At 43.9% G+C, this 26,379-nt stretch overlaps 1 protein-coding gene across 4 annotated transcripts in view; it reads left to right on the forward strand.

Annotated features, from left to right (window-relative positions):
• The first annotated feature begins 420 nt into the window (after positions 1 to 420).
• Positions 421 to 26,379, forward strand: part of FBXO21 (F-box protein 21) — a 149,898-nt gene continuing 123,939 nt past the window's right edge. For 3 of the 4 annotated variants that reach the window (XM_074296765.1, XM_074296775.1, XM_074296793.1), the window contains exons 1-9: positions 421 to 694; positions 6,277 to 6,412; positions 8,686 to 8,780; positions 14,082 to 14,203; positions 17,314 to 17,460; positions 18,587 to 18,720; positions 20,776 to 20,912; positions 23,425 to 23,601; positions 25,412 to 25,544. In XM_074296765.1, coding sequence (XP_074152866.1) covers positions 426 to 694; positions 6,277 to 6,412; positions 8,686 to 8,780; positions 14,082 to 14,203; positions 17,314 to 17,460; positions 18,587 to 18,720; positions 20,776 to 20,912; positions 23,425 to 23,601; positions 25,412 to 25,544 — 1,350 coding nt within the window. In that variant the 5' untranslated portion in view covers positions 421 to 425. Of the gene's footprint in view, positions 695 to 743; positions 1,067 to 6,276; positions 6,413 to 8,685; positions 8,781 to 14,081; positions 14,204 to 17,313; positions 17,461 to 18,586; positions 18,721 to 20,775; positions 20,913 to 23,424; positions 23,602 to 25,411; positions 25,545 to 26,379 lie in introns of those variants that run through there. The other variant, XM_074296783.1, reaches the window with a different exon arrangement.

Genomic DNA, 26,379 nt, shown 5'->3' on the forward strand with positions numbered 1-26,379 from the left:
TTTTATTTTATTTAAATTTATTTATTTATTTAAAGACGTGGTTCCAAGCAGGGGTCTCTGGGTTTCCCCACACGGCAAAGGGGCCCATGGCCCTCAAACAGTGAGAATCTAAAACGAAGGTTCTAGTGCTCCCCCAATTCCACACTCAAATCTCTCTTCAGCACTGCGGGGGGAGGGGGGGGCTGTCACAGCAGGAATTCAATGCCTGCGCCTTTAATGGAGAAAGTGGGAGGAAGCGTCGGGAGAGATTCACCCCCCTGACGTCATAAGGTTCCCCACGCTCTTCGAGCGCGCTGGTCATTTAGCGACGCTCCCTCAATGCCGCTCTCTAAGCCAACGAGTCGGAAAGCCGTTAGGCAGGATTTTGGCGACGCGCCCTAACGGCGGGGTAGGAACGCCGTGACGTCTCCAGGTACACATTCAAGATGGCGTCGGCGGAGGGGACAGCGGCGGCGGGGACGGCCGCGGCCCCGGCCCCGGAGCCCGCCTCGCCCCCCGGCGCCGGGGACGGCCCGGCGGTGGCGGCCACGGGGGCCCTGGGCCTCACGGACCTGCCCGGCGAGCTGCTGGAGCTGATCCTGTGCTGCCGCTCGCTGGGCGCCGCCGACCTGGGCCACGTCGCCTGCACCTGCCGGCGGCTGCGCGAGCTGTGCCAGGGCGGCGGCAACGTGTGGCGGCGGCAGTTCCGAGAGAGGTGAGCGGGGACCTCGGGCTAAGCCTCAGGGCGGAGACCCACCCAGCACAAGCCCCGCCCCTCCGCCCGAGGCCCCGCCCCTGGGGCCCGTCCCCCTCGCCGCTCAGCTTAGCCCTTGGTCTCCCATTGGTTCTTCCCCTCCTTGGCCCCTCCCTCCGGCGGCCCATCCCAGGGCAGGCCCCGCCTTTCGCTGCTTTAGCCCAGCCCTATTCGCCCCGCCTCTCGCTAGCGGCTGGGCTACCTGCTTCCAGCTGTTAGCTGCAGGCCCCGCCCCTAAGGTCTGGCCCCGCCCATAGGAGGAGGTCCGGGAAGCCTGGGTGGGCGGTGCCCCGTCTGGTCCACCTGTGCATCCAACCAGCTGCAAAACCAGAGGTAGGGACTCACAAAGTGCCGGCCTTCCGGGCAGCCCGCATTTATTAAGCGCCTACTAGTTGCCGGGCACTGCCTTCCGCACACAGATGTTTGCACGGTGTCTCCCCGTTCCCGTGCCCGCCGAGGGCAGGCAAAGCCTCTTCCCTTTCCTTGTACCCCCAGCCTCGATGCCGGGCACACAGCAAGCGCTGGTTGTCCGGGGGTCTCTGGGAATGCAAAAAACTGGATCGGGCATCCAAGCCGCGTGGACATAATAACAGCAGCCAGCACCTGTGTAAGGTTTGCTTTATGGACATCCCTCCCCCGGAGGAGGGATTGCCTTCTTCCTGGAGTGAGGAGGGCCTGGGTTCAAAGGAAGCCTCGGAAATGATCCTGGGCAAGGCACTTGACCTCTGTCTCAGTTTCCTCATCTGTCAAATGGGCGCAATAGTCACTCCCGCCTCCCAGGTGGCGAGGTCCCCGTTAGATGATAAGACGAAGTTTTGACTCCAGCCCTTGGAACACGGAAGGCGCTATGTAAGTGCTGGCTAGTCTGACCGTTAGATGCTGTGCTTGGGTGACTGAGGCAGAGGAAGATCCTCCGCTTAAGCGGTTTTGTGGAAAGCCCTTGTCATCGCACTGGATCGTAGGAAGTGGCGAATATTTTTACCGATGTTAACTACTATTTTATGTGATAGCGGTGTTATCTCAGTTCGTTTCAGTAACGGCTGGTTCTTCTTGGCTCCATTATCTTTGCGAACACACGGGCTGGTTTGTCCTGCCCTCTCCGGCTCATTTTACAGGTGGGGACACCGAGGCACAGGGTGAGGTGACTCTCTCAAAGTCACGCCCCTGGGAAGTGTCTGGGGCTTGTTTGAATTCGAGCCTCCCTGCTCTGAGCCCAGTTCTTGATCCCCCGCACCCCTCCGGCCGCCTCGCGTGTGTGCTGTCTGGCCATAATAATTAGCCGGCGTTTAGATTGTGTTTTACATTGGGCACTCGCTGCAGCCCTTTAATCAGGTTTTAGGGGGGGGGGCTGGCATCGATGCCATTTAACGCAGGAGAAAACCGGGGCGCGGGGAGGCTTTGTGAGGCCCGGGCCACGCTGCTGGAAGCAGGGAGCCCGCCCTCCAGACTCCCAAGCCTGGCCCAGCTGCCCTTTGCCACTGTCTCTCCTGTACCCAGAATCCTCTTTGCTGGCTCCTCACTGTGTGATCTGGGCGAGTCACGGCCGGAATCTTCCTTTCCTCATCTGTAAAGTGGGGGAGTTGAACTGCATGACCCTTTGAGCCCCTTCCAGGCCTAAATGTTTGCTCCTGCGTCCTCTCCAGCCCCGTGACCGGCCCTCACCAGCTGGGCCCTTGCCCCCAAATAGGGCAGAGCACGCCGGCGCCGAATTTGGAGTTGGAGGATCTGGTTGCAAATCCTGGCTCTGCTGTTTGCCACCCTGTGACCGTGGGCGGTTCACCTAATCTGAACTTGCACCAGAAAACCCCTGTGATTGGGCTCCAGCGCTGCCCATCCCCCGCCTTGGCCCAGGCCATTCCTTCCCCCGGGTCCTGGCCTCCCGTGCTCCTAACCCTCTCCGCATTGGGTGCCCCCTGCTTATCTGCTCCAGGCCTGCCCCTTCCCCAGGAAACGCAGAACCTGGCCTGTCCTGGAGCTGAACTGAGTGATCTCAAAGGTCCCTTCCAGCTCTAAATCCATTTAAATTAAAGGAACATTTATTCAAGGGTTACTTTATGTAAAGGCATGTGCCAAGTGATGGGGAGCCAGGGACAAGCTGGCAGCTCCCCCCCCCTGCAGCTCGCATTCTGCTGGGCGTGTGCACACACCAGATACTGAGGGATAGGAGCAAGGAGACGCCCCAGAGGGTCCGCGCGGGGTCTCCAAGGGGCTGACGTCTGCGTGGAGTGCAGAATCCGGTGACCTGCTTTTTCCTGTTCCAGCCTGCCCGCCGCGTTTACTTTTACCTGTGCAGTACTGTTGGGCAGGAAGTGCGGTGGATTTGCTCTAGACCTTGGCATCCTTCCCAGACTTGGCCCTGATGGGCAAGGTGTGGGGAGCAGAGGGACTAGAAGTGAGGAAACCGGGGGAGTGGAAAGAACAGTGACCTGAGTCCGGAGATCTGGGCTCCAGCCCTAGCCGTGTCACTCACTGGCAGCGGGGAAAGCCGGTTTGTCCTTCCCCTCCCTGCGCTCATCTCTGCAGCAGTCCCGTCCAGCCTGCCCCGCCGTGTCCTTGGAGAAGCCCGATGCCGTCTTCCCTGCCAGCCTCACCTCTGCCTTCCCTCCTGACCTCTAGTGTCGTGGTGCACGGATGCGCCTCATGCTTTTCCTAAGTCTCCTTTCTTTGCTTACTATTGCTTAGTCTGACTTCATCGCATCGAGAACGTCAGTACGGATGCGGTTCCATCCTTCTAGTTATGTACCCACTGTGGGTCCTGGGGCAGAGAAGGCATGTGTAGAAAAGCAGAAGCTGAATCCAAGACCTTAGAGCTACTTTTCATCAGACGCCCCCTTTTCCACATCATCGTTACCTATCTGGAGCCCCATTTCTGTGTTTCTTCATTTCGTGGGGCGCCCTGTCTCCAGAACGACTGCCTTAGTGGCCAGTCTTGTGGGAATGAGTCAGTTCTTGACCTAAGCTGGTCTAGAGATAACGACCACCATGGTCTGGCGCCAGGACCTTCCCTTTGGGCAGGACCTACTTGAGTTTACCCAATGCTTGTTTACATCTAGATTGACTTGCCAAGTAGCCTTCAAGACCCCAGAAGATCTAGTAAAGAAAGATTGTTTCTCTTCCTACATTTCATCGTTGCTAGTGAGGTGCCTGTTGGACATTTCTATCAGGACGTCCTGCCAGCACCTCAGACTCAGGATGCCCCCAAATAAACTTATCATCTAACCCCACTCCTCTCCTGCCCCCCTATAGAAACATTCACCATCGCTATTGCTTAGGATGACCACTTTCTCTGTCACCCTGCCTCAGAACCTTTGGACTTTTCCTTCTTCACCAAATAGTGAACAAACTACCTTTGGACTCTTCTCCACCAACCACCAAAATCCTTGTGATTCTGCCTGTCTGGTACCTGTTTCCTCTTCTCTCCACTCATACTACTTTCACCCTAATTTAGACCCCATTGTCTCTCATCTGGACCAATGTAACATCTTCCTCAATAGTTTCCTTTCCTCTTATCCATCCTTTCTCATTTAAAATAATAATGGCTGCCAAAGTCATGTTTACAAGGCCTCGTTCTGACCATGTCAACTCAGATGTTCCTTAAGATGTAAACACTTTTTTTAAAATTTATTTTTAAATTTATTTATTTATTTTTTTAATGTAAACACTTTAACCTAGAATTTAACCTCTCCATAGTGGGCTTCCAACTAAGCTTTCCAGGGTAAGTTCACCTTTATCTCGTTGAGATACTCGTGTTCTGGCTTGCTTTTCCCCAAACATTATATGGCATCTCCTACCTCGGGGCATTCATGCCGGAGACACCTGCTTGGAACAGCCCTTTCTTTATTTACCCCTGTCTTTAAGGACCCTCATCTTCCTTTAAGGCTGAGCTTAGCTGCTGTCTACTCCATTAAGGTATTCTCTTTTGTCCCCAGCCCATTCTCCTCATCGGGTGGATACATTTACGTCTCCCTAGGCCGGGGCTTCTTTGCCTTCATGGGATCAAGGGCCCTTTGGACAGTCTGGTGAAGGTTAGTGACCAGTTCTCAGAATCTGATTCTTAAATACGTAGAATAAAATTCATACAAAGAAATCAATTATATTGAAATACACTTTAATATTAAAACTTTTTTTAAACAGCCAAGTTCACGAAATCCGACTTAAGAACTCTCCTTAGTGGAATTAAGATTCCTCCAGGGTAGTTAGGAGCTTCCATAAGAAATTCTTAGTACCTTAGGATATAAGATGCTTAGTAAATACTGACTGAATTTATTGACAGGCTTTTTTCCTGTGCCTGTCTAGAACTTCTCAGGGCTCCCACTCCCTCCAGAAGGAGCTCATTTTCTCAGGTCTGACCCACCCCCAAAGGCTTTATCTGGCCTGCCTCCCATCCCTGGCTTTCCAGGTTCCAAAGTACACATATCTGGTCTCTCTTTTCTTAGACTGGAAGCCTCCCTAGGCTGGGGACTAGCTGAATTAGTATTTGCTGAAGCTAGTAATGCAGAGCTTTGCATTATCAATCTCTCTGGGTTTGGGGGCACACCCCTCCCCTACCAACTGACCGTCCCTTCTCCCTTTGCCGTGTCCTCCTCCAGATACTGGCTAACCAGAACTCTGCCCCCGACCTTCTTCTCCCCTTGGCAGTGTCATCTTTATACTGGCAGTTCTCCAACCTGCCTGCCCTGCTCCAGACTCTGCTAACCTCCAGTCTTGCATTTCCAGCTGCCTTTCAGATGATCTCTAGGTCCAGTGGACATCTTAAACTCAACGTGTCCAAAACTGAACGCCTCAACTTCCCCTTCGAGCCATCCTCCCCTTCCTACTTCCCATCATTGCCTCCATCTCTCAGGCACACAATCAGAGGTCACCCTGGACTCCTCCTCATCCTTCTCCCTCCATATCTACACTGTTGCTAAAGCCTCTTGATTTCACCTTTGTACCATCTCTCAAATTCACCCCCTTCTCTCCTCTGACATTGCCTCCATTAAGTACAGGCTTTCATTACCTCAGCAGCAGTGGCCTCCTGACTGTTCCTCAGACAAGACCTTCCATCTCTCAGCTCTGGGAATTTTCTCCGGCTGTTTCCCAGGCCTGGAACCCTCTCTCCTTTGTTCTGACTATGGATTTCTCTGACGTACAAATGTTACCTTCTACAAGAGAACTTCCCAGACCCCTTTTAATTCTAGCGCCTTCCCTCTGTTAATTAGTTCCCATTTATCCTTGTATAGGGCTTGTTTGTGTATATTTGTTTCTTCTCTCCCTGTTAGATTGTGGATTCTTTGGAGGCAGGGACTGTCTTTTACCTCTTTTTGTAGCCCCACAGATTTGCAAGGTACCTGAAAGTGTTTAATAAATGTTTATTGATTGGCTAATAGAATCACTTTCCTATTTGAAGCATCAGGCCCTGATTGGGGGAGAAAACAAGGGATTGTCCTGTAAATAACTGCTTTATCCGCTGCTCTCTCAGCTCCCAGCCCAGGCTGCACGTGCCCTGGAACTTCTGAGCCTCTTGAGGCAGCAGCCCCTGAGAGCCCATCTTTCTTTTGTAGGTGGCCCTCCCTCCTGAAGTACTACAGTCACACGGAAGGCGTGAACTGGCTGGAGGAGTACAAAGCTCGGCAGAATGCAGGCTTGGAAGCCCGGAGGATGGTGGCCTCCTTCTCTAAGCGGTTCTTTTCCGAGCACGTAAGGATCTTACGTTTCCCCCCCTCCGAGGGAACCTGGGTGGGTCTGTCTCGGCCTCCAGCAGCTCCTCATGCCATCTGAGCTCCCCAAGGGGAAATCCAGCCAGTGGCCATCCCGTCTCTGTGGAGAGACCTCCTGGGGTGGGGAGGGAAGCCTATTGCCTTCCAAGATGCCCCACCCGGGTGTTTTGGGACAGACCTGAATTTGCCTCCAACTTCTTGGGATCCTTGGCTTTTTTTTTTAATAAAGTAAGATGCCTCTTTATTTTCATTTATGCAAAATTTAAAAAAAGTAAACACCTTTAAATGACAGTGAAAACCATTAGCTTTAGTTCAAGTAGATCAAAGGACAATAAATATCTCATAGTAGAGATAGCACTTTTTCCTCTTCTGATTTTGAATGCTCCAGTGAAAAGAGAAAATATATTATCTTAGGTACCTTCTTGTTGAAGAATTCTCTGGAGCCAAGCAGAACAGGCCCAGTCCCTTTTCCCTATAGCAGCTCTTCAGAGACTTTTAAAAATGGCTCTCTTCTCTTCCTCTACACCTCCTTTTGGGCAAGCTTCCCATTCCCTGTGCCTCATATGGCTTCATCTTCAGACTCCTCATTGAAGAAAGTACTGTAGAGGTGGTCTGAGCAGAGGGCGTAAAGCAGGGACCTTACCTTTCTCCCAGAATTCAGTGCCATTTTGGAGGCTTTTTTAGTTTCCCAGGTTACCAGATAACAGCGAATTATTAAAAAATATGTGTCTGTGTGTATAGGTGGATGTGTGTACATGTATACATGTACATATATGTGTGTATATATATATTTTGTATGTATAGTTGAATGTATTCATATTGTATGTATATGTCCTCTTTTTTTAAAGTAACTTTGTGTTAACGTTTGTTTTTTCATTCTTTAAATTTCCCCTACATCCCTTTCCCTAACATCTTTTCTCTGTAGATCTGTCCCCCATTCATTTAAAAACATTTTTCAAAGAGATATTCATTTGAGGGTTGGAAAGGTTAAACATTCTTGGCTTAATTTGATACTCTTTGTAACTTTATTGATACCCAGCTTCTTTTTTTCTGAGTCTGAATTTGCATTGGTTGTGGCCATAGTAAATTGGGATGGTTTCAAGATTCTTAATGAAGACATTTGCCCTAGTGGATATTGGCCTGACCGGTCTTAAAGATGAGAAAACCTAGGTTCCAATCCTGCCTGCCACTAGCTCTATGACAGGGGTCAGATCTCTTCACGTACTGAGTCTTGGGAAATTTCTTTAGGATTTTCCAAGCTACCATTGGGTTGCAAGCTGTATGAGAAGAGTGAGATCTCACACTGGGAGCTCCTCAGAAACTTGATTCTCATCAAGGTTTGAAAGAGAAAATAAAATTAAGGGAGTTGTTTTATGGATGGCAAACATCTCACTGAGTTATATCTCGAATTGCACAAAATTGATTGTTTCTATAATGTAACTCAGTTATTAGATAATGTAATATTCGACCACGTAGTTCGCACCCAAAATCAATTTGACTGGAACTTTCCCTGAGACAAAAAAAACAAAACCAAGATTTCTACTTTTACAATCTCATTTTATTGCCAGTATCGTAGAAGTGCTCAGCACAGGGCCTTATAAATGTTACTGTGTCATTAAATGTGTAGAATGAAATCTCATTGACTATTTGAGTGGAGGATTTCCCTCTCTGTAGGCAGATGGCTGTGTCGGAGGTATACAGCAGCCTGCTTTTATAGCTCAGCATTCTCTTATGTCTCTTATGTCTTCAACCCCTTTGCTCAGTCCTGTTGTATTTAAGGTGAGTGAACTCACAGCTTGGGTGTTGCTTAGGGCTCTTTCCTAATTTGGCTAAAGCTCCTGGTCCAGTCATATTCTCGGTGTTTGACCTTATTTTCTTGTTGTCTTTAAACATTTTTTTAAACATTAAACATTAAAATTTTAAAAAATTTAATAGAAATTCTGAAGAGAGCATCTTGCCTCTGTTGCCAGGTGCTGTGAGTCCCAGCCTTGAGGGAGCCCCTCTAACAATTCTCTAAAATAAATATTGACTTCCCTTTGAGACCAAGATTAACTTCCACATCAACGTGAGGCCCAGAATTCTGGGCCATTGTGGCAGCACATGTACAGTTCAAAAATCACCATGGCAGTCTTACCCATGTTAGTAAAAGTGAGGCAGCTTTGTTTTCAAGTAAAAGAAACTTGGATTTGTGTGTAAATGCCCAAATCAGATGGTGGTTCAATCCCGCTTGTCTGCTTCTGTTCCCTTTCCTAGGTCCCTTGTAATGGCTTCAGTGACATTGAGGACCTTGGGTGCCCAGGACACTTTTTTGAGGATGAACTAATGTCCATTCTTAATATGGAAGGAAGGTGAGTCAGTGGAATGGCTCTTTTTATTTACAGGGGAAGGAGGCAGCCGGGTGGGCCAGTGGATAGTTCAAAAGAGAACTGGAATCAACAAGAACTGAGTTCAGATGTAGCCTCAGTTACCAGCTGGGTGATGCTGGGTAAATCACTTTTGCCTCTTTGGAAAAAGAGTAAAATCACAGTCAGAAGAGAGCTGAGAGTCCTCTTAATCCGGCCTGCATCCAGATCCCATCCCAGATAAGTGGCCAGTCAGCTCTCACTAGCACTCTCCTTTTGGGGTCCCCGGGCGTGCAGCCTAACCTGCCTCTGGCTGCATCTGCTTCATCTGGTTTGGTCTCTGGCTGCAGATAGAACAAGTGTGCCCCGCCATAGCAGTCCCTCAACTCCAGTTCAGTTCAGTGGATGTCCATTAAGTCTATGCTTGGGCCCTGGGAGCAGAGATAAAATAAGATGGTCCGTTGCCCTCAGGAAGTTTATAACTGAGACCACGGTGTGACCCTCAGAGCAGCTGCACAGGGGAGATTCAGAAGGGTGAGGGCACCAATGGCTGAGATCAGGAAAGGCATCCCTGCAGGTGGCCATGATGGGAAGGCAGAGGTAAGAGGCTCAGGTAGTCTGGGCTCCAACAGGGATCAGGGAACAGCCCAGGAGGCCAGACCACAAAGTGCATGACAGGGAGAGACGTGGAATAGGCCTGTAAAGGAAAGGGGGAACCAGAGTGGAGCGGTCTAGCTTTCTAGGCTATGTATTTTGTCCTAGTGGTAAGAGGGAGCCACAAAAGCTTTGTGAGTGAGTGGTGTGAATTATTCTTCCATGCGGTGGCTCCCTTTTGGGCTGATCCCACTTCACCATTTGCATCTCCATCCAACTACAGCTCTTGCGCTCCAATGAGCTGCAAGGATATTCTCGCTTTTCATCAGTCCCTAGTATCTATGTTTCTTCTAAATTCTATAATTCTGTTCTCCTCAATTCTCTTCTTCTCCAAGTTAAATGCCTCCAGTTCTATTCAGAGTGTGGCCTGGCCCCACCCTGGTCACCCGCTGGACGCCCACCAGTCGCTCTCTATTACACTGTGTTTTCCAAAACCAAACACAATATTACTGGTGCAAGCAGGCAGAGTAAGATAGAACTATCACCCCCCATTTCAGAATTTTGTTAGGAATTCAAGTTCTAGCCTTGGGGACTTGCTGAAAGCGCAGCCCATTGAAGTCCCAGATTTTTGTCCGTTTAACCATGCCATTCCCATTTTGTATTTTGGAAGCTGATTTTTAAAGCTAAGTATATCTATAATTTATATCTATAATTTTATACCTATATTTTTATTAAATTTAATTTTGGTATATTCTGTCTGTCTTCCTAGCCAATTAAGACTTTTATGCATCCATCCATTGGGTTACCTTTCCTTTCCAGCTTTCCACCTTTGCCAACTTGAGGTTTGCCATCTGTGACTTCTTCTAAGCCTTTGACAAAAGTGTCAAACCTCACAGGACCAAGCACAGATCGATCGCTGGGGTGCTGCACTAGAGACTTCCATCCACGTTGTCAGACAGCTCTCAAGGCCCACTCTTTGGTGTGCTCATTTCATTAGCCTTACCAATAACATCAAGCCCTCATAGCTCCATCATACCCTCAAGGTTAATGTGGGAAATTTGCCGAGGTCAAAATAAATCATACCTTTAATATTCCTCGTTCAGTCTAATTACCCTCCAACAAGGAAGCAAAGTCTTTCTGGCAGCACATATTATTGGTGAAGTGGGCTTGTTTTTAATGATCACGCCTTCCTTTGAAAGATATTGACAAGTCATCCATTAGTCATTTAGAATTTGGTCAGGAATCAAAGGCAAGTTCACTGACCTGTAGTTTCCCAGGGTACCTTTCGTGGAAATTTCTCCTCCATTCCTCCTGCCTCTCTCTCATGCTCCATATTCATCCAGAGTCACTGACAATGGTTCTGGCATTGCAGCCCTCTGCACTGTGGTTTGGGTCCTAGGCTGCCTAGCCATCAGCACCCACTAGATATTCTTTTTGAGCTCATTCTGTCACTTTGAGGGTCCAGGTTTGGGCTCTGAAGCTTCAGATCTCAGGATTATTCCCCTTGGCGAGGAGCGTGGACACTGTAAGAGTTGAGTGGTTCTCCCTCTTTCCCATCTATCATCCTCTTCTACTCTGAATGGGCAGTGGTTTCCAGGTAAAGTCTCTGAAGATTCTCAGTCTCATCCTGACCCCATGCCATGGGACCCAGCAGAGCTCTCTTAGTGCTGGCTTTGGGTGCCCCTCACCAGGCAGACACCAGCTGCCACTTCTCCTCCTCTTCCTCCGATTCTTTCTTCCTGAGGGATCTGGCTCTTGATGCTGCATGGGCATCCTTCCTCCGTGCCCAAGCAGCTGCTCCCTCCAAGGCTCCAAGCTCAGACCAATTACTTAGCTCCTGGTGTCTTCCTGGTCTTCACTTTCCTTTTCAGTATCATGCTATGATTTCCTTCTGTCTCTAATTCTTTTTCTTTTTGTTTTTGCTTTGAAGCCCTTTAAAAACTATATTTTACGGACTTTTAAAAATCATTATTTCTCTAAAACTCTTTTTCTCTTCCCATCATCCCATCTCCCAGTCGCTTCTTGTGCAACAAAACAAACTTAAGTAAAACCAACACATTGGCCACCTGTGGCAACATTTCATTTCGCTGAGAGGAAGGAAAAGGAGTCTCACCCTCAGTCTTCTGGAGCCAAGATTGGTGATTCCACTAATCAGAGTCTAGGTGTCTTTCAGTCCTGTTTTCCTTTATGTTACTATTATGTTGTCATCGTTTTATGTTATTGTTCCTTGGCCCTGCATTGTCCATACTTGCCCTTGTGAAGCTTAGCCCTGCATTGTGCATTGAATCTTTGTGAGGCGGTTCTTTCATTTTGTTTAAAGAATACTTTGTTCAGTTCCCCAATTACCCGGAAAGGGTGGGTGCATTTCTAGAAACCTTTTACTTCCTCTTGAAGATTGTAGGGGATCAACCTGCCCTAAGATAGTAGATAGGCTTTTATTTGACCACAACAGAAAGACTAATATCATACACCCTGTCCAAGTCACAGTCAAGTTTGCCCTCAATGCTTGCCAGAAGGCAGCTAACACCTATTTTCTTGGTATTGATGGATCTTGTGGCCAATTGGGGCCATTAACATCCTTGGGCAAGTATTTGCTTTAGTTTTTATATCTGAAAGATTGATAAAAATAAAGTATACCTCAATATATTTTCCTGAAATGTCATGTCCTGAATCATGTGTTAGGAGAGTTTAATATGATCAATAGTAACTCCCATTTCTTCAGAATATAAAAAAGCACCTTCCTTACAACAAATCCCTATTTTTTTAGTTTTAGTTTTTATTTTAATAACAATTTTAATTGAATTCATTTTACAAATAAGAAAACTGGATTGAGAAGGTTTAAATGACTGTCCCTCATCTCATGGTGTCAGAGCCAGAATACGATTCCAGGCCTCCTTTTTGTACTTCTGACTCTCAAAAAAATTGTATTATAAATTATTAAAATTTTTAGTACATTTTCACATGGCCTTTGGAACAGCTGTTATGTTCCCTGATTTGACTTAGTTGGTTTTCCCTTCTGCTCTGGGGAATTTTTGTAGGGTAACAGCGGTCAAGCTTTTATTTTGGTTCAGTAAGTTCCAAGTGCCATATTTGTGAGGGGTGGCCCATCTGCTTTATGGAAACCCTTGACTGAGAGGGAGGAGAAAAAACTTTCATCACCGTTTCTCATACTATTTTGGAAATTGTTTTCCATTTTAAAGATTCATTTTCAGGATGTCTAAAAGAATGAGTGGATCACATGCTTCAAAGTATTTATGAAAAGATTTTTTACTGTAGAGATGCTGGGATCTTACTGATAAGGGAAGAAATATATTTAGGATTTCCCTTTACAGTGGGATTTGGGCGCATTTGGATCCTGGGCCTCTTGAGCAATCAGCTAAAGCCTATGAATTATGTTCAGAATAATGTCCTGGAATTGCCAAAGAATCATCAAATAGTTTATCAAAAAAAGTTTTTTTTAAGTTCACAGAACCTCTGCTTTTGAAAAACAATTTTGATATTGCTAAAATGGGCACACATTCAAATATCCAATAATGGAATATAATATGGAAAATTGTGGAGATGTTATTAGTCTAGATCAATGGTCTTCAGATTTTTAAAATAGGGGCCAGTTCACTGTCCCTCAGACTGTTGGAGGGCCAGACTATAGTAAAACAAGAACGAACTCTCTGTCTCCACCCCTCAGCCCATTTGCCATAACCGGCAGGCCGCATAAACGTCCTCAGCGGGCGCATCTGGCCCGCGGGCCGTAGTTTGAGAACCCCTGGTCTAGATGTTAATTGAAAACAGAGATTATATTTCTATTTCTATCCTGGTTTCTCTTTAAAGTAAAGTAGTATCACAGACAACATTGTAGAGACCTGAAAACAAAAACCAGTTTATATGTCTTAGACCTAAAGAATACAGGATAGTTATAAAAAGAAATTGTTCTCTGCCTTCTATTTCTAATCACAGGGGAGGAGAGAAGAGCCCACGTCATAGAAGGACATTGACCCCATTTACTTATTTGCTTATTTCTCCCTGATCTGGGGAATAATAACAAGAGGTGGAGTTGATTTGACTAAGTGGGCATGGATTCAGTGCAGTGCCAAAATATTTCAAAGTTCCTTTCAGAGTTGTTGCTGCGCTTTTTTGCGATCTGCAGATTTCCATATCTGCATTTAGGGCAAAGGGTTTGCCCAAGGTGAGGCCCAGCAGATAGCATGCATTATCCATAGAGCAGTATCACAAAAAGCTCTGGCACAGCCCCGTACCAGCCTTTAGAGCTGCTCCTCCAATGCCCTTCCCATGTTAAATCTCTAATTTTCATCTCTTTTTCTCAAAGAAGACCTCAGGCAGACAGACAAATCTGAAAGCTGGGAGATTTGTATTTTATGCCTCCTTGCCTGACTGATTTAATATGTGCCATCTTGTAAATGTAAGAAATATAGCCACAGCTAATACTTATCTCTGCCCCTACTCTACCATGGAGTGTAAGAAGATCATGAATAAGGGAATATCAACAATTAGCCAATTACACAAGATAGTAATGATTGTAGAGGGATTTCCGAGACTTTTCTGCATGTTCTTGTACCAAATAGCACCTATAACTTGGTGTGTTTAAAATGAAATAGCTGTGTCTCCCATTTGTTATGATGAGGTTAATAAGAAATGTCTTTAAATGAGTCTTTAAAAATGATTCAGGCCTACTTCTTTATGAACTTGGTTCCTTAGGAAAGCTTTGACCTGGAAATACTATGCCAAGAAAATTCTTTATTTCCTACGACAACAAAAGATCTTGAAGAATCTGAAGGCATTTCTTCAGCGGCCTGAGGACCATGAATCATTTCTAGAAGGTGTGTTTAAGGGGCTCCATGATTTCAAAGAATTTTCCACCAGAATTGTTGCCCACTCTAAAATTTCACTGCAAAAAAACTGGTCTCTGTTTGCCTGCCTGCTTGCTGCCTAATAGACCTTTTAATGAGTGATTTCATTTTCTCCTCACCCATTTGGCCCCAGAGTAATGACGATACAAGGATAAGGCCCAAGCAGAAATTGTATGATTGTGAAAAATGTTGCCCAGATGGTGCGTTAGTGAATATTATTGACACTGTGCTTCACGTGGAGCAGACGCTCAGAACCATAGCGCTTATTGAGTGCTCCCTGGGGATCCTGCTTTTGTGTTTTCACAAGTATTTTCAGCTATTCTTTTACTTAAGTAAAAGTAAATCAGACTGCTGCTTACTGTCAGTCAGAAATGTTATGCTGTGCCAGACTTGGAGCAGAAACCAAAGAGGCTGACCAAAGAACATGGACAAGTTGGCGGTGGATGATAGCACGGGTCATGGTAACGAAAACTAGGGCTTTCTTCCTCCTCCTAAGTTCTATCCATATTCATTTTGTTTGAAGTAGTGTGCGTTCTCATTCACGTCAACAAATGTTTGTGAGCACCTGCTATGAGTGAAACAGAGATGAAAAACAACACGGCACTTGCCCTCAAGTAGCTTACAGTCTACTGGGGGAAATGCAATATGTTCCCCGTCCCGTACTGTTGTGGTGGGGCAGAGGAAAGCGAGACTTAATGAAAAATTTGGATATGCATTTTTCTATTAAAAAAAAGGTTTCATAATAGCATTCCTCACCCTTACTAGTGTAATGATATATATCCCCACCTGTCACAAGAAAGACTGGGGGTTTTACTCCCATTCGAGAGGCCCCCAGAAGTTTATATGAGTCTAGGTTGGTTCAATGGCAAGAAGGCCGGCTGTAGAGTGAGGGGCCGTGGCACATCCTGGCTCTGTGCAGCCTGAGACCAGTCACTTCTCCCAGCTGGGATTTGGATGAGATGACTTTGGAAGTCCTTGGTCCTATGATCATTTTCAAATATATTAATTAATTTCAACTGGTTGTCCCCACTCCCTGTGAGTAGACATCTTTGGAAACAAAGTTAAACTAAGGTCTTCACTAAGGATGTTAAAACCAAAAATCCGATAGGTCTTGCTCTCATTTACATTTCATTATATACCCAGTCAAGTATTTGAGCACCTACTGCATGCCCAGTGTGCCCAGGTGCTTTGGACACAAAAATATAAAACACAGTTCCTGACCCTAAGCAGTTTATATTTCTTTATAGAGACAAAATGAATTCATATGAAATGACAACAGACAATTAAAAAATCACATAAATCATTGCCCTGTTATATAGCACAAATTAAAAGAGCATGTGTAGGATAGAATCATGGAAAACTGATACTCCAGGAAGACCTGAAAGCTGAGCCTTGGTAAATGAGAAAGATTCGGATAAGGAGAAGAGAAGGCCTTCCAAGAATGGGGACAATATAATGAACTCCTGAAGGTGGGAATGCCCTAATCAGAACATAAGGAGTGTGTTGGAGAATGGTAGGAAGTATGGTTGGACGAATAGGAGAAGGCCAAACCTGAAGGGGCTCAAAATTCAAGCAGAGGAACTGAGTCTTGATTCAGTAAAAACTGGAACCATTATGGTTTTCTGAGACCGTTAATGCCCTGATGACCAATATTTAAAGAGGCCGTTTGCATGGGAGCAGTGTGCAGGGTGGGCTGGAAGTAAAAAAGCCAGCCATTAAAGAGGTCATTATTACAGTCTAGATGTGGGATGATGACAGTCTGGACTAGGATGTTAATGGGGGAATGGAGAGAAATGGAACGGTTTTATAGACCTTTCAAAGGAAAAACCAACAGAAGTGACTGGAAAGTGCTCAGTAAATGTTTGTTAAATGGAAGAATAATCCTAGTTTGAGGCCTGGGTAAGTTCAAGAATAGAGATGCCTTTGGCAGAAAATTGAGATCTTGAGATCATGAAGTCCAGATGTAGAAACTTGAATCACAGAAAAGGGACATGACTCGTGCAGGAGCAGACATAGAAGTGGAGCCCACGTGTCTTGGGTCATAGCTCTTTTCTTAATACACCATATTTCTAGAGGAAACTGGCCTGATGACAGTGAACTTTGAGTAACCGCAAACTTGTTAGAGAAATGTCTTCTAACCAGAAATCTGTCTAATCCCATGTGGTTGAAGACTTCACTGGGCAGTTCATTCTTGTTTCAGTCTTTGTGTAGCACAATGCCTGGCACGTAGTATACATTTCATAAATGCTTATTGTTTGATTTTTACGTGAAAATTAATTCTTCATCAATATTGGAAGAAGGTTTATCTCCAAATTTTTCAGCTTCTCTGCAATAAAACATTGTGTTAATGTATCTCAGTTCATCAAGATAATTGAACTACATTTTGCAAGAGAAGTAGCCAAGTGGATGACAGGTTTTACTTCAGTAACATTAAGCTGAGTCATGAATTCTTTTTTATCGCTTTTACCAACATTTGTCATCTTCAGAGAGAAACAGTTTGTAGGAATTTGTGTTATATTTCAGACATGGATTCACTAGTTCTTACAAGTTCCCATATTAATGTTTAAAAGGATTGCATACATTGATGTCAGATTGCTTGTGGTCTTGAGGAGGGCTCAGGAGGTAAAGGAGAAAGGGAGAAGATTTTAGAATACAAAGTCTTACAAAAAAAGAACTATATTGGAGGGGGCAGCAAGGTGGCACAGTGGATGGAGCACCAGCCTTGAATTCAGGAGGACCCGAGTTCAAATTTAGCCTCAGACACTTAACATTTCCTAGCTGTGTGACCCTGGGCAAGTCACTTAACCCCAGCCTAAAATTAAAAAAAAAAAAAAAAAAAAAAACCAACACCAAAAAAAGAACTATATTGGAAAAACAAGATATTATTGGGCAAAAAAAAAAATTCCTATATTAAGTCCATTAGAAATAGGCTTCAAAATCAGAAATGTCTCTTGGGGAGATGCAGAAAAATGGTATGTGCTTAATGGCATGCAGCAATGTGCTTATCACATGAGGAAGTTAAGAATGAAACTAGCTTTATGGTCAAACTTCTGATTTGTCACCTCTGTATTCACTTTCAGGTGCTGTGTTAATTGATCAGTATTGCAATCCTCTTGCTGATATCTGCTTAAAAGATATCCAATCCCAAGTTGAGAGTATTACAGACCAAGTTCGCAAAGTCCTTCGTGGGAAAAACTGTCGCCACCCCAGCTTGGCCTTCAAGGCAGGTGTGGAATTGTTTCTAGTTCCAGTTTTGCTTTATAAAAGAAAACCAAAGAGGTTATGGTAGAAGAGTTCATCAGAGGTCTTCTTCGGTAATACATATATATATATATATATATACACATACACACTTTTTTTTCCTCTTCTTCAGGGTTCTCTGCCTACTGTTACCATGTATGTATTAATTTTCTTATCAGTTTGACCAGCTAATTCTAATAAACCAGTGGAAATCAGAGATACAGATTTTATTATATTTTATTACACATCTCACCAGCAGTTGATGGGAATGTTTATCATTCACAATTCAGTTGGAGGTATTTTTATACTATGACACAAAGAAAAAAGATGGCTGCTCATTGTAAAGGGCTAGAACTGAGCAGATGCACTTAACTGAAATAACCTAGCACTTAAGGCTAATTATCAATTGGACGATTCTCTATTAACATATGCTTGAAGAATGGCCCTCCCCAACTATTCTGTGCTGGCTCCATCGGTGGGTGTGGACAAAGAAGGAAAAGAGAGATGAGAGGGTGGAGTAGGACAGGCAGGATCTTTCTTTGGCGGTAGAGAGAGAGGAAGGAGGTGTGGAGATTCTTATATCGAATCCCCTGACGGTGACCCTAAAAGACCAAAAATAAAGACTTTTGCTTATCCTGACTCTGGCTGATTCTAAGATATCCAGGGTCACAACAACTCATTATGATACAGCTGGTTATACAAAGAAAAAAGTGCTTGCTTAGGAGACTATATATCATAAGCCACAGAAGATGGAGAAAGGGCTATGTGCTTATTAGTATAGCTAGTTGCACTAAATCAAGCGGGATAAAGGAGGGAGGCATTCCAGAGACTGCTGAAGTCCTCTTTTTTTTTTTTTTTTTTTTTTTTAAAGCAATTTAAATCTTTTTGTGCCAATTAGGGGAGCAAAGAAGATGCTGAAGGGAACCAGCTGCTGTAACTGGTCCAGTTCATGCAGGGGTCACAGCACATTAGAAAATACAGAACAAAAGAGAGTCCATTGTCTTCTCCAAAAAATCTGCTTTCAGCAGTTGCTTGACAACTTCTAGCATTGATTAGATCCTCCACTTTGTTCCATTGTTAATTATGTATTTTGATCTAATGTGTGTTTGTTAGGTGGGGCCATGATAACTGAAAGTGAGCTCCAGAGCCAGGTACTGGAAGCCATCAACTGTGTCCTTTATGATCAGCTCAAGTACCGAGGAAACCGAATGGATTATTACAATGCCCTGAACTTGTATATCCATCAGGTGAGGAAGCGGGTCCTGAACTGGCAAAAGTAGAAGAACTCTAAGACTTGACCATCCTTGCAGAGTCTTAAGATGAGATGTTTCTCACTTTTAAAAGCCTCCTCAATGGGCCAAAACTCAGAAAACAGTTCCTTACCTTGTAGAGTAAGTCATCTGTTCTAATAAGGCAGCATCAGAATGTTAAAGCTTTAAACCAGGGGTTCCCAAACTAAGGCCTACAGGCCAAATGCGGCCCACTGAGGACGTTTGTGCGGCCTGCCGGGTTATGGCAAATGGTTTGAGGGGCGGAGACAGAGTGGGAGCTTTTGTTTTTACTATAGTCCACCCTCCAACAGTCTGAGGGACAGTGAACTGGCCCCCTATTTAAAAAGTTTGAGGGCCACTGCTTTAAACCAAGAGGCTTAAGCTCAGATACTTTAAATGCACAAGAGAAACAGTGTCTACTGTTCCAGTCTTTTTGTAAATTCCTATTGATTGAATCATTTTGATCTTATGTCTTTATGAATTTTTTAAAAAATAAATTTTATTGCTGCCTTGTTTTTGCTGTACTGTCATTTCAGGATATAAAATATACTCATACAGTCCCTGGTCATCCGACAATATATATTGCTATTTTGCACCAGTATTTTCCTCACCTCTCTACCAAAAGAAGGGGCAAGGGATGGGGGGAAGGGAGAAAGAATGTTTTGTTCTCTTTTTGTTTGGGAGCAAAAACAATTATAAACACGTATTTAGAGTTAGCTCCTCTTTATGTTCCTTAAATTTACATTATTGTAATCATTGTGGATTTTAATCTCTTGCTTCTGCTTGGGTTTCTTTGAATTCTTCTCATTCATCATTTCCTCTGGCACAATAATAATCCATTACGTTTATAGCATAATTTGTTCATCCATTCCCCAATTCAAAGAAATCTATTTTGTTTCTAATTTATTGCTACATCAAAATGTGTTCCTATGAATATTTATCATATATAAGACTTTTCTGTCTTTGACTTTCTTAGAATAAATACCCAATAATAGGATTGCTGGATCAAATTAAAAAGAGGTCAGTGTTTATCACAAATGTTTACCAGAATTGTTACATCAGTTCACAACTCCATTAAGTGTATATTAGTATGACCATTTCCCCAGACCCCCTCCACCACTAATTCTGTTTTTATCTCTACTAGTTTGATGGATTTGATGTGAAATCTCAGAGTTGTCTGGATTTATTATATTTCTTTTTTATTAGTGATTTGGAGCATTTTTTTCCTGTGGTTGGTAGGTTGAATTAAATAAAAAAAAAAAAAAAGCTTGATCTGCTCTGGCAATTCATTTATTGGGAATGGCTCCTAATTTTATATATTAGTGTCAATTCCCTAAATAGCTTCAATGTCAAGTTTTTTTAGAAATTTGATTCAAAGTTCTCCCCCCCATCATATAGTTTGTCTTTCTAACTACATTAATTTTGTTTGTTCAAAAGTTTTTGAGTTTTATATAATAAAAAATTATTAGTTTTTCTTACATGACCATCCCTAACTTTTGTCATCTGAAGAATTTTTTTCCCCAACCGTAAGGAAGGTATAAACTTTCCTCTTCCTCTAATTTTTATTTTTAATAATGTGAGCTTTTATATTTAGGTTATAGATTCATTCAGACTTTATTGTGATAGATGGTGTAAAGTGCTAATGTAAACCTGATTTTTGCCAAACTCTTTTCCTCCTTTCTCAGCATTTCTTGTCAAATAGCATTTGTTCTTCCTCCCAAGAGTTTATATTTTTGAGTTTATAGGACATAAGTCCTGGGTTAGAGTGTTCAGTTGCTACCTCTCTGTTCCATCTGTTTTTGTGTGTTTTTAAAAATGTTATTCAATAATTTTGATCATTATTATGTTATACTCTACTTTCAGATACATAATACTTTTCTTTACTCCTACTTTTATTCATTTTTTCCCTTGAAGTAATTCTTTTAAGAAAAAAAAAAACTTCCATAAATTTTTATGTCTTAATTTTTTTTTTAACATATTGAGCTCTGTTAGCCTGTGTACTTAGTGTTTTGCTTTTTTTTTCTCTTTCAGGTTTTGGGCCGAAGAACAGGAATCCCAATTAGTCTTTCTGTGCTCTATTTAACAATAGCCCGACAGCTGGGAGTCCGACTGGAGCCAGTCAATTTCCCTAGTCACTTCTTGCTAAGATGGTGTCAAGGTATTGAAGGGTAAGTCACTTGAAAACCATGACTTGCTTCCGTTACAGGGTCTTTTCCATAACAACACAACAATAAAATAGCTTACATTTATATATTGCTTACTATGTGCCGGGTACAGTGCTAAGCACTTTACAATCATTCTCTCATTTGCCTCTCACAACAACCCTGGGAGGAGGATGCTGTTATCCCATTTTATAGATGAGGAAAGTAATACAGGCAATGACTTGCCCAGGACCACATGGGAAGTAGCTGCTTGAGGCCAGCTTGGAACTGATTCCAGGCCCTGCACTCTGTCCACTGTACCACCCTGCTGCCGCCAGTAGGACGTCTCACTTTAGGTGTGGGCCAAAGTATGCTTAGAGCGCCAGGCTTAATATTTCTGTGACTTTTATCGCCTCGTCTGTTCTTCCTCCTTTTTCTCCTCTTCCTCCTCCCTCTGTCCATGTGGGGAATCATATCCTTACATGTGATTTTGATCACTTATAGGTCACAAAATATCCTGGGATTTGGGGGCTAGGTTTTTTTCCCCCTGTTTATCTGTATCTCTGTTTATTCTGTCATTTTTTTCAAAAAGCCTGGGACAATTAGCTCTTTTGTCCCAAGTAGTTTTCATTCATGATTTCTTGAAATATAGCTCTGGTAAATGAGGCTTTGATAAAAAAAAAAAAGAGAACTACTTGACTGTGCCTTTAAACCCAAATCACTCTTACTGTCACCAAGTGGCCAAAGTGTAGCTTGCTTTTTGTTTTGATTTAATGGCTCTGAGTGAATGTGAGTAGCGATTGGTTCTGTTTTGGACAGAAATCCCTGAGGCCCTTCCCTCCTGGATTAAAATTTTTTTGGACTAAATAAAAAGAGGAGATTCTTTGCCTTATTTTTTACCTACCTTTAATCACTGAATGGCTATTGCTTCAAAGTAAGACTGGGAAAGACCTGAGCTTTCAAAGGCCAAGGTCTGCCCCTGCACCTGGACCCTCTCCAGAGCTCTTGTTCTCTGGCCTTTGGACCTAGACAAGAAAGGGAGACTGGGACTCTGGCAAGCCTTGCCTCACTTCAGTCCAATTCACTTGCAAGTCAAAACTTGCCCTCCTGACATCAGTGATCCTCTCAAAGACCAAAGGATGAACAATAGCATCGTCTTCAGTTCCCAAGCAGAATTGGCACAAGTTGTTTGTTTAATTAAATTGTACTTTCAGTTTTCCCTGAATGCTACATCCCTTTGCTAGGGTCATCTTAGCCAGTCTTCTAATTCCTATCCTCCTAACTGCAAGCTGGGAGACTGAGGCTCCTTTGAGCCATGGTTTCCATGCTGTTTCTCCCTCCCCTGCCCTTGCCTTATCTCGAGGAGCTAGCCACTGTCCCTCTTCTCTTCAATACTCTTTCCTCTTGAGGCTTTTACAACATTCTTCTCTCCTGGTTCTCCTCCTTCCTTCCTGTCTCTGCTCTGCAGTTTTCCTTTGCTGGATCTTCACCCCGTTCTTGACCGCTAACCAGCCGTATCCTGAAAGGCTTCATCCTGGGCCTTCTTTACTCTTTCTCTCAGTGACCGCATCAGCTGTGATGGATTCCATTCTCATCTCTGTACAGAGAATCCTCAGATCTGTTTGTCCTGGCCTCCAGTTTTACATCTTCAAGTTAATATTAAACAACTCACACTGGACGTCCCAGTGTGTCCAAAACTAAACTCGTTATCTTTCATCCCAAACTCTCTCCTTTTCCCACTTTCCCCATGACTGTTGAGGGCACTGCCATCCTCCCATTCCCCTAGGCTCACAACCTTAGTGTCGCGCTGGAGTCTCTCACCCCGCCTCTTTATCCAAGCTGTTGCCAGGTTACTTGAGTATATTTGGATAACTTCTCTCCCATGTGTCCCCCTCCTTTCCTCTGCCACTGCCCCCGCCTGCACCAGGCCCTCGTACCTCACTCCTGAACTCTGGCACTGGCTGCTGGTGGGTGCCTCTGCTTCCATTCTCTTGTGACTCCATTCCATTCTCTCCTTAGTTGTCCAATTGACTTTCCTATATGTTTTATGTGACTTCATATTGCTTGTCTTCTCAAAGAGTTGACGAGAGGACAAGGGAGAGAATTCGGGTATTTGGCAGACTTTTGTTCAGTTATTTTCATTCTGATAGTAGCTTTGGCTAGGAACCAATTTTCTACTTAATAAGATTACCCTCCAGTTGGATCAATCATCTTGTTCTACTTGTTCCAGTAGATTGGGGCTTGGCTAAATTGAAAGAACTTTTTTGCGTAGCTTGAGAGAAGTCGGAGGGCTTCTTATCGTCCAAACTCGAGGATCATTGGCATCTATGTAACTTTCCCTGCTGCTCCTTAATGTCAAGTCATTACAGTCTGAGATTTCTACAGAGGCAAAACACGGGGTCATCAGTTCTAAACAGTGATATTCTAAGTGAAAATAGGGCTCGTGGCCTCAGGGATTTGGGAAGCTTGTTAAAAAATGTTAAATATCCAAATGTACAGTTCCAACCTGAGTTTGGCTCTCTGGGCTTTTTTTTACTAGGAGCCAAGATATTTTTGACTACATTTACATAGACGCCTTTGGGAGAGGGAAGCAGCTGACGGTGAAAGAATGTGAATATCTGATTGGCCACCATGTGACAGAGGAGTTCTATGGCGTTGTTAGTTCTAAGAAGGTACTGCAGCGCATGGTGGGAAACCTCTTAAGCCTGGGAAAGCGGTGAGTTCTGGTTTTCTGACATGAGTCTGCCTAATGTTGATCTTCACATGGTTCCCAGAAGCTGTTTTTCCGCCCTGTAGAAACCCTAATCCTAGGACATAGCTCACCTGTCCCACCCCACTGGGACCTAAAGAAGCAAGACTCTCTTGTGGATTTTTATAGAGGGAGAAAGACACAAATGGACCTTAAGGTCGCCATTTCTTCCACCTGCAGGTCTGCCATGGGATGCCTTCTCTTTTACACTTAGGAGAGCTAAAAGAACAGTCTGCTCAGAGTTGAAATAAAGGTTACCACTGGGAGTGTGTAAAGTATGGCGGGATGCTAGACGCCTAACCTCCTCTGGAAGTGTGATAGGTTCTTCTACATCATTGCTTAGTCGATTTGAATCGACATGTAAATGTTTCCATGTGTCTTCATATTATTGTACTCTCAGCATTTGTTTAAAAAAAACAAAACTCCTTAACCAATAATTGGCCCAAACATGGGCTACTTGTCCAAAAGAAACTCCCAAATGTGTCCCACGTTTAGAATGTAATTCCAATGTAAACAGTGTTCAAGGCTTTGTGCTTGACTTTGGGGTACAAAGACAAAAGTGGGATGTTCTGTGCCCTCAGGGAACGTACATTCAACCCAAGGGAGTCATAACATCTATAGAAATGGGTAGGGTACAAGAAAAATCCAGGTCAGAGAGGGTGTGAACCACTTAGATGGATCCCAGAGGGCACCAAAGTGGGTAGCACTTGATCAGATTCTTGAAATACAAGGGTTTTAGGTGAAGAGGAGAGCCCTTCCCACAGGGACTAAACGTACAAATATTGGCTCCTCTAGCCCAGGTGCTCTTCACCTGGAATCCATGAACTTGTTTTGGATTTCTTTTTTTAAAAGTATTTGGATAACTGCATTTCCACATCATTAGTTTCCTTTATATTTTATTTTATGCAAATCTGATTCTGAGCAGGCTTCCCTAAACTGACTGCCCGAAGGATCATTACAGAAGGTGATGCAGCTCTGCTCTGGGTACTGGGGAACCACTGAAGGATTCTGAGGGATGGAGTGATGTGGTTAGAGTTGGGACATATTAGGAACACAATTACTAGTGGCAGCTTCATAGAAGGAAGGGTGGAGGTAGGAGAGTAATTAGGTGAGGAGAGTCTGCTGCCGCCATCAAAAAGTATGTTGGAATTACCTCACGAAATTCAAAGAGGAAGTGGACATTTTGCTTTTGAAAGAAGCTTGATTCTAGGGAGTTTGAAGGGAGAAATTTGGAAAATGTGTTGCTCAGTGGTTCTCTTGTATTGGCCATAATTGTTGTTAGCCCCAAACAGGCGGGAGCTGTCCCTTTTCAGTTTCCTCTTCCTTTCAATGCCTGCTGCCTGCCTAGAACTGTGCTAGGCCCCAGGGTTGCCAAGACTCCTGGGGCTCATAGCCTCGCAGGGCTTCCATGACACACACACGTCACAAACATTGGGTTTCTCCCTGACCACAAATAAGGTGCTAGGTTTGTTTGCTTTGTAGCTTCCCCCTTTCTAAAGTAGGGAACCTTTGGTGAACAAATCCTCTGAAAAGGACCGTTAGAACCAAAGTTTTAAAATACCTGTGTGTGTGTGTGTGTGTGTGTGTGTGTGTGTGTGTGTGTGTGTGTCAAAACAAACAAAAAATACCTAATGCCTTGTAGCCTTCATCTTGGAACCTAAATGAATGCCTTAGAAAATGGAAACATTGACTTATTTTATAACGCCAGATAAATGGCAAGAAAGAAAATGCAAAGATTAAAGATTTTTTTTGGTGTGTCTTTTTCTCTTACTGGTAGGGAAAGCACGGATCAGTCTTACCAGCTTTTAAGAGACTCTTTGGATCTGTATCTGGCCATGTACCCAGACCACGTACAGCATCTTTTGCTCCAGGCCAGGCTCTACTTCCATTTGGGAATTTGGCCAGAAAAGGTAAAAGGCTCTAATGGTCTGTAGGAAGATGGGGTAAGGGGAAGGGTGCCGGCCGCCATCTTTGTGAAGTAGCCAATGAGGCGAGCTAGAACAGAAATGTCAGCGTCTCTGCCCTGGAGTACCTTATTGAGAACATAAGGAAGGGACATACATATTCTTTATTTAGTGTCTTATTGTAATATCAGCATTTGTAACAGATACCACTTAACCAATTATTGATCCAAATGCTGGCTAAATAGCCAAAAGACATTCCCAAATTTTCATCTTTTATATCTTAATCCCATGTCCCCAGCTTTTGTTTGCCATCTATTCCCCTTGACTATACCCCTATTCAATACAAAAGGAAATATATTCTAGAATTTATCAGGTGTAGACACATAGAATTGAAATAGATTCAATTTTATAAAGAAAACTTTAACATTTGTAACATTTAAAAAGTTCAAGAGACAAAATTTAATACTTATATATGCATATATGTGGTCATTTAATCATTTTATTAATAACGCAGCATTTTAATTAAGGATGGTCATTTAGACCAAAGATAATCATGGCAGGCTCATAGTGTATAAACCCATTGGAAGAGAGGTGTTCCCAAGGTTGGCAATCAACTCTGATCAGTTAACAATTAATCAGAGAATAAATAGCATAGTGATAGTCTGGGCTATCTTACGGTGAGGGTGGGAGTGACATCATGTCAGAGACTGATCCTACACCCAGGCCGCGGACATCCAAGGGCAATCTATTCAAAGATTGTTCAAACTAAGTAGAACACAATGGCTTCCCTACCTGCTTGTGGTCTGAACAACACAGCTTGTCCAGTAATCATCAGTATTGT

The sequence above is a fragment of the Sminthopsis crassicaudata genome, chromosome 1, assembly GCF_048593235.1.
Source record: "Sminthopsis crassicaudata isolate SCR6 chromosome 1, ASM4859323v1, whole genome shotgun sequence".
NCBI classification, from domain to species: Eukaryota; Metazoa; Chordata; class Mammalia; order Dasyuromorphia; family Dasyuridae; genus Sminthopsis; species Sminthopsis crassicaudata.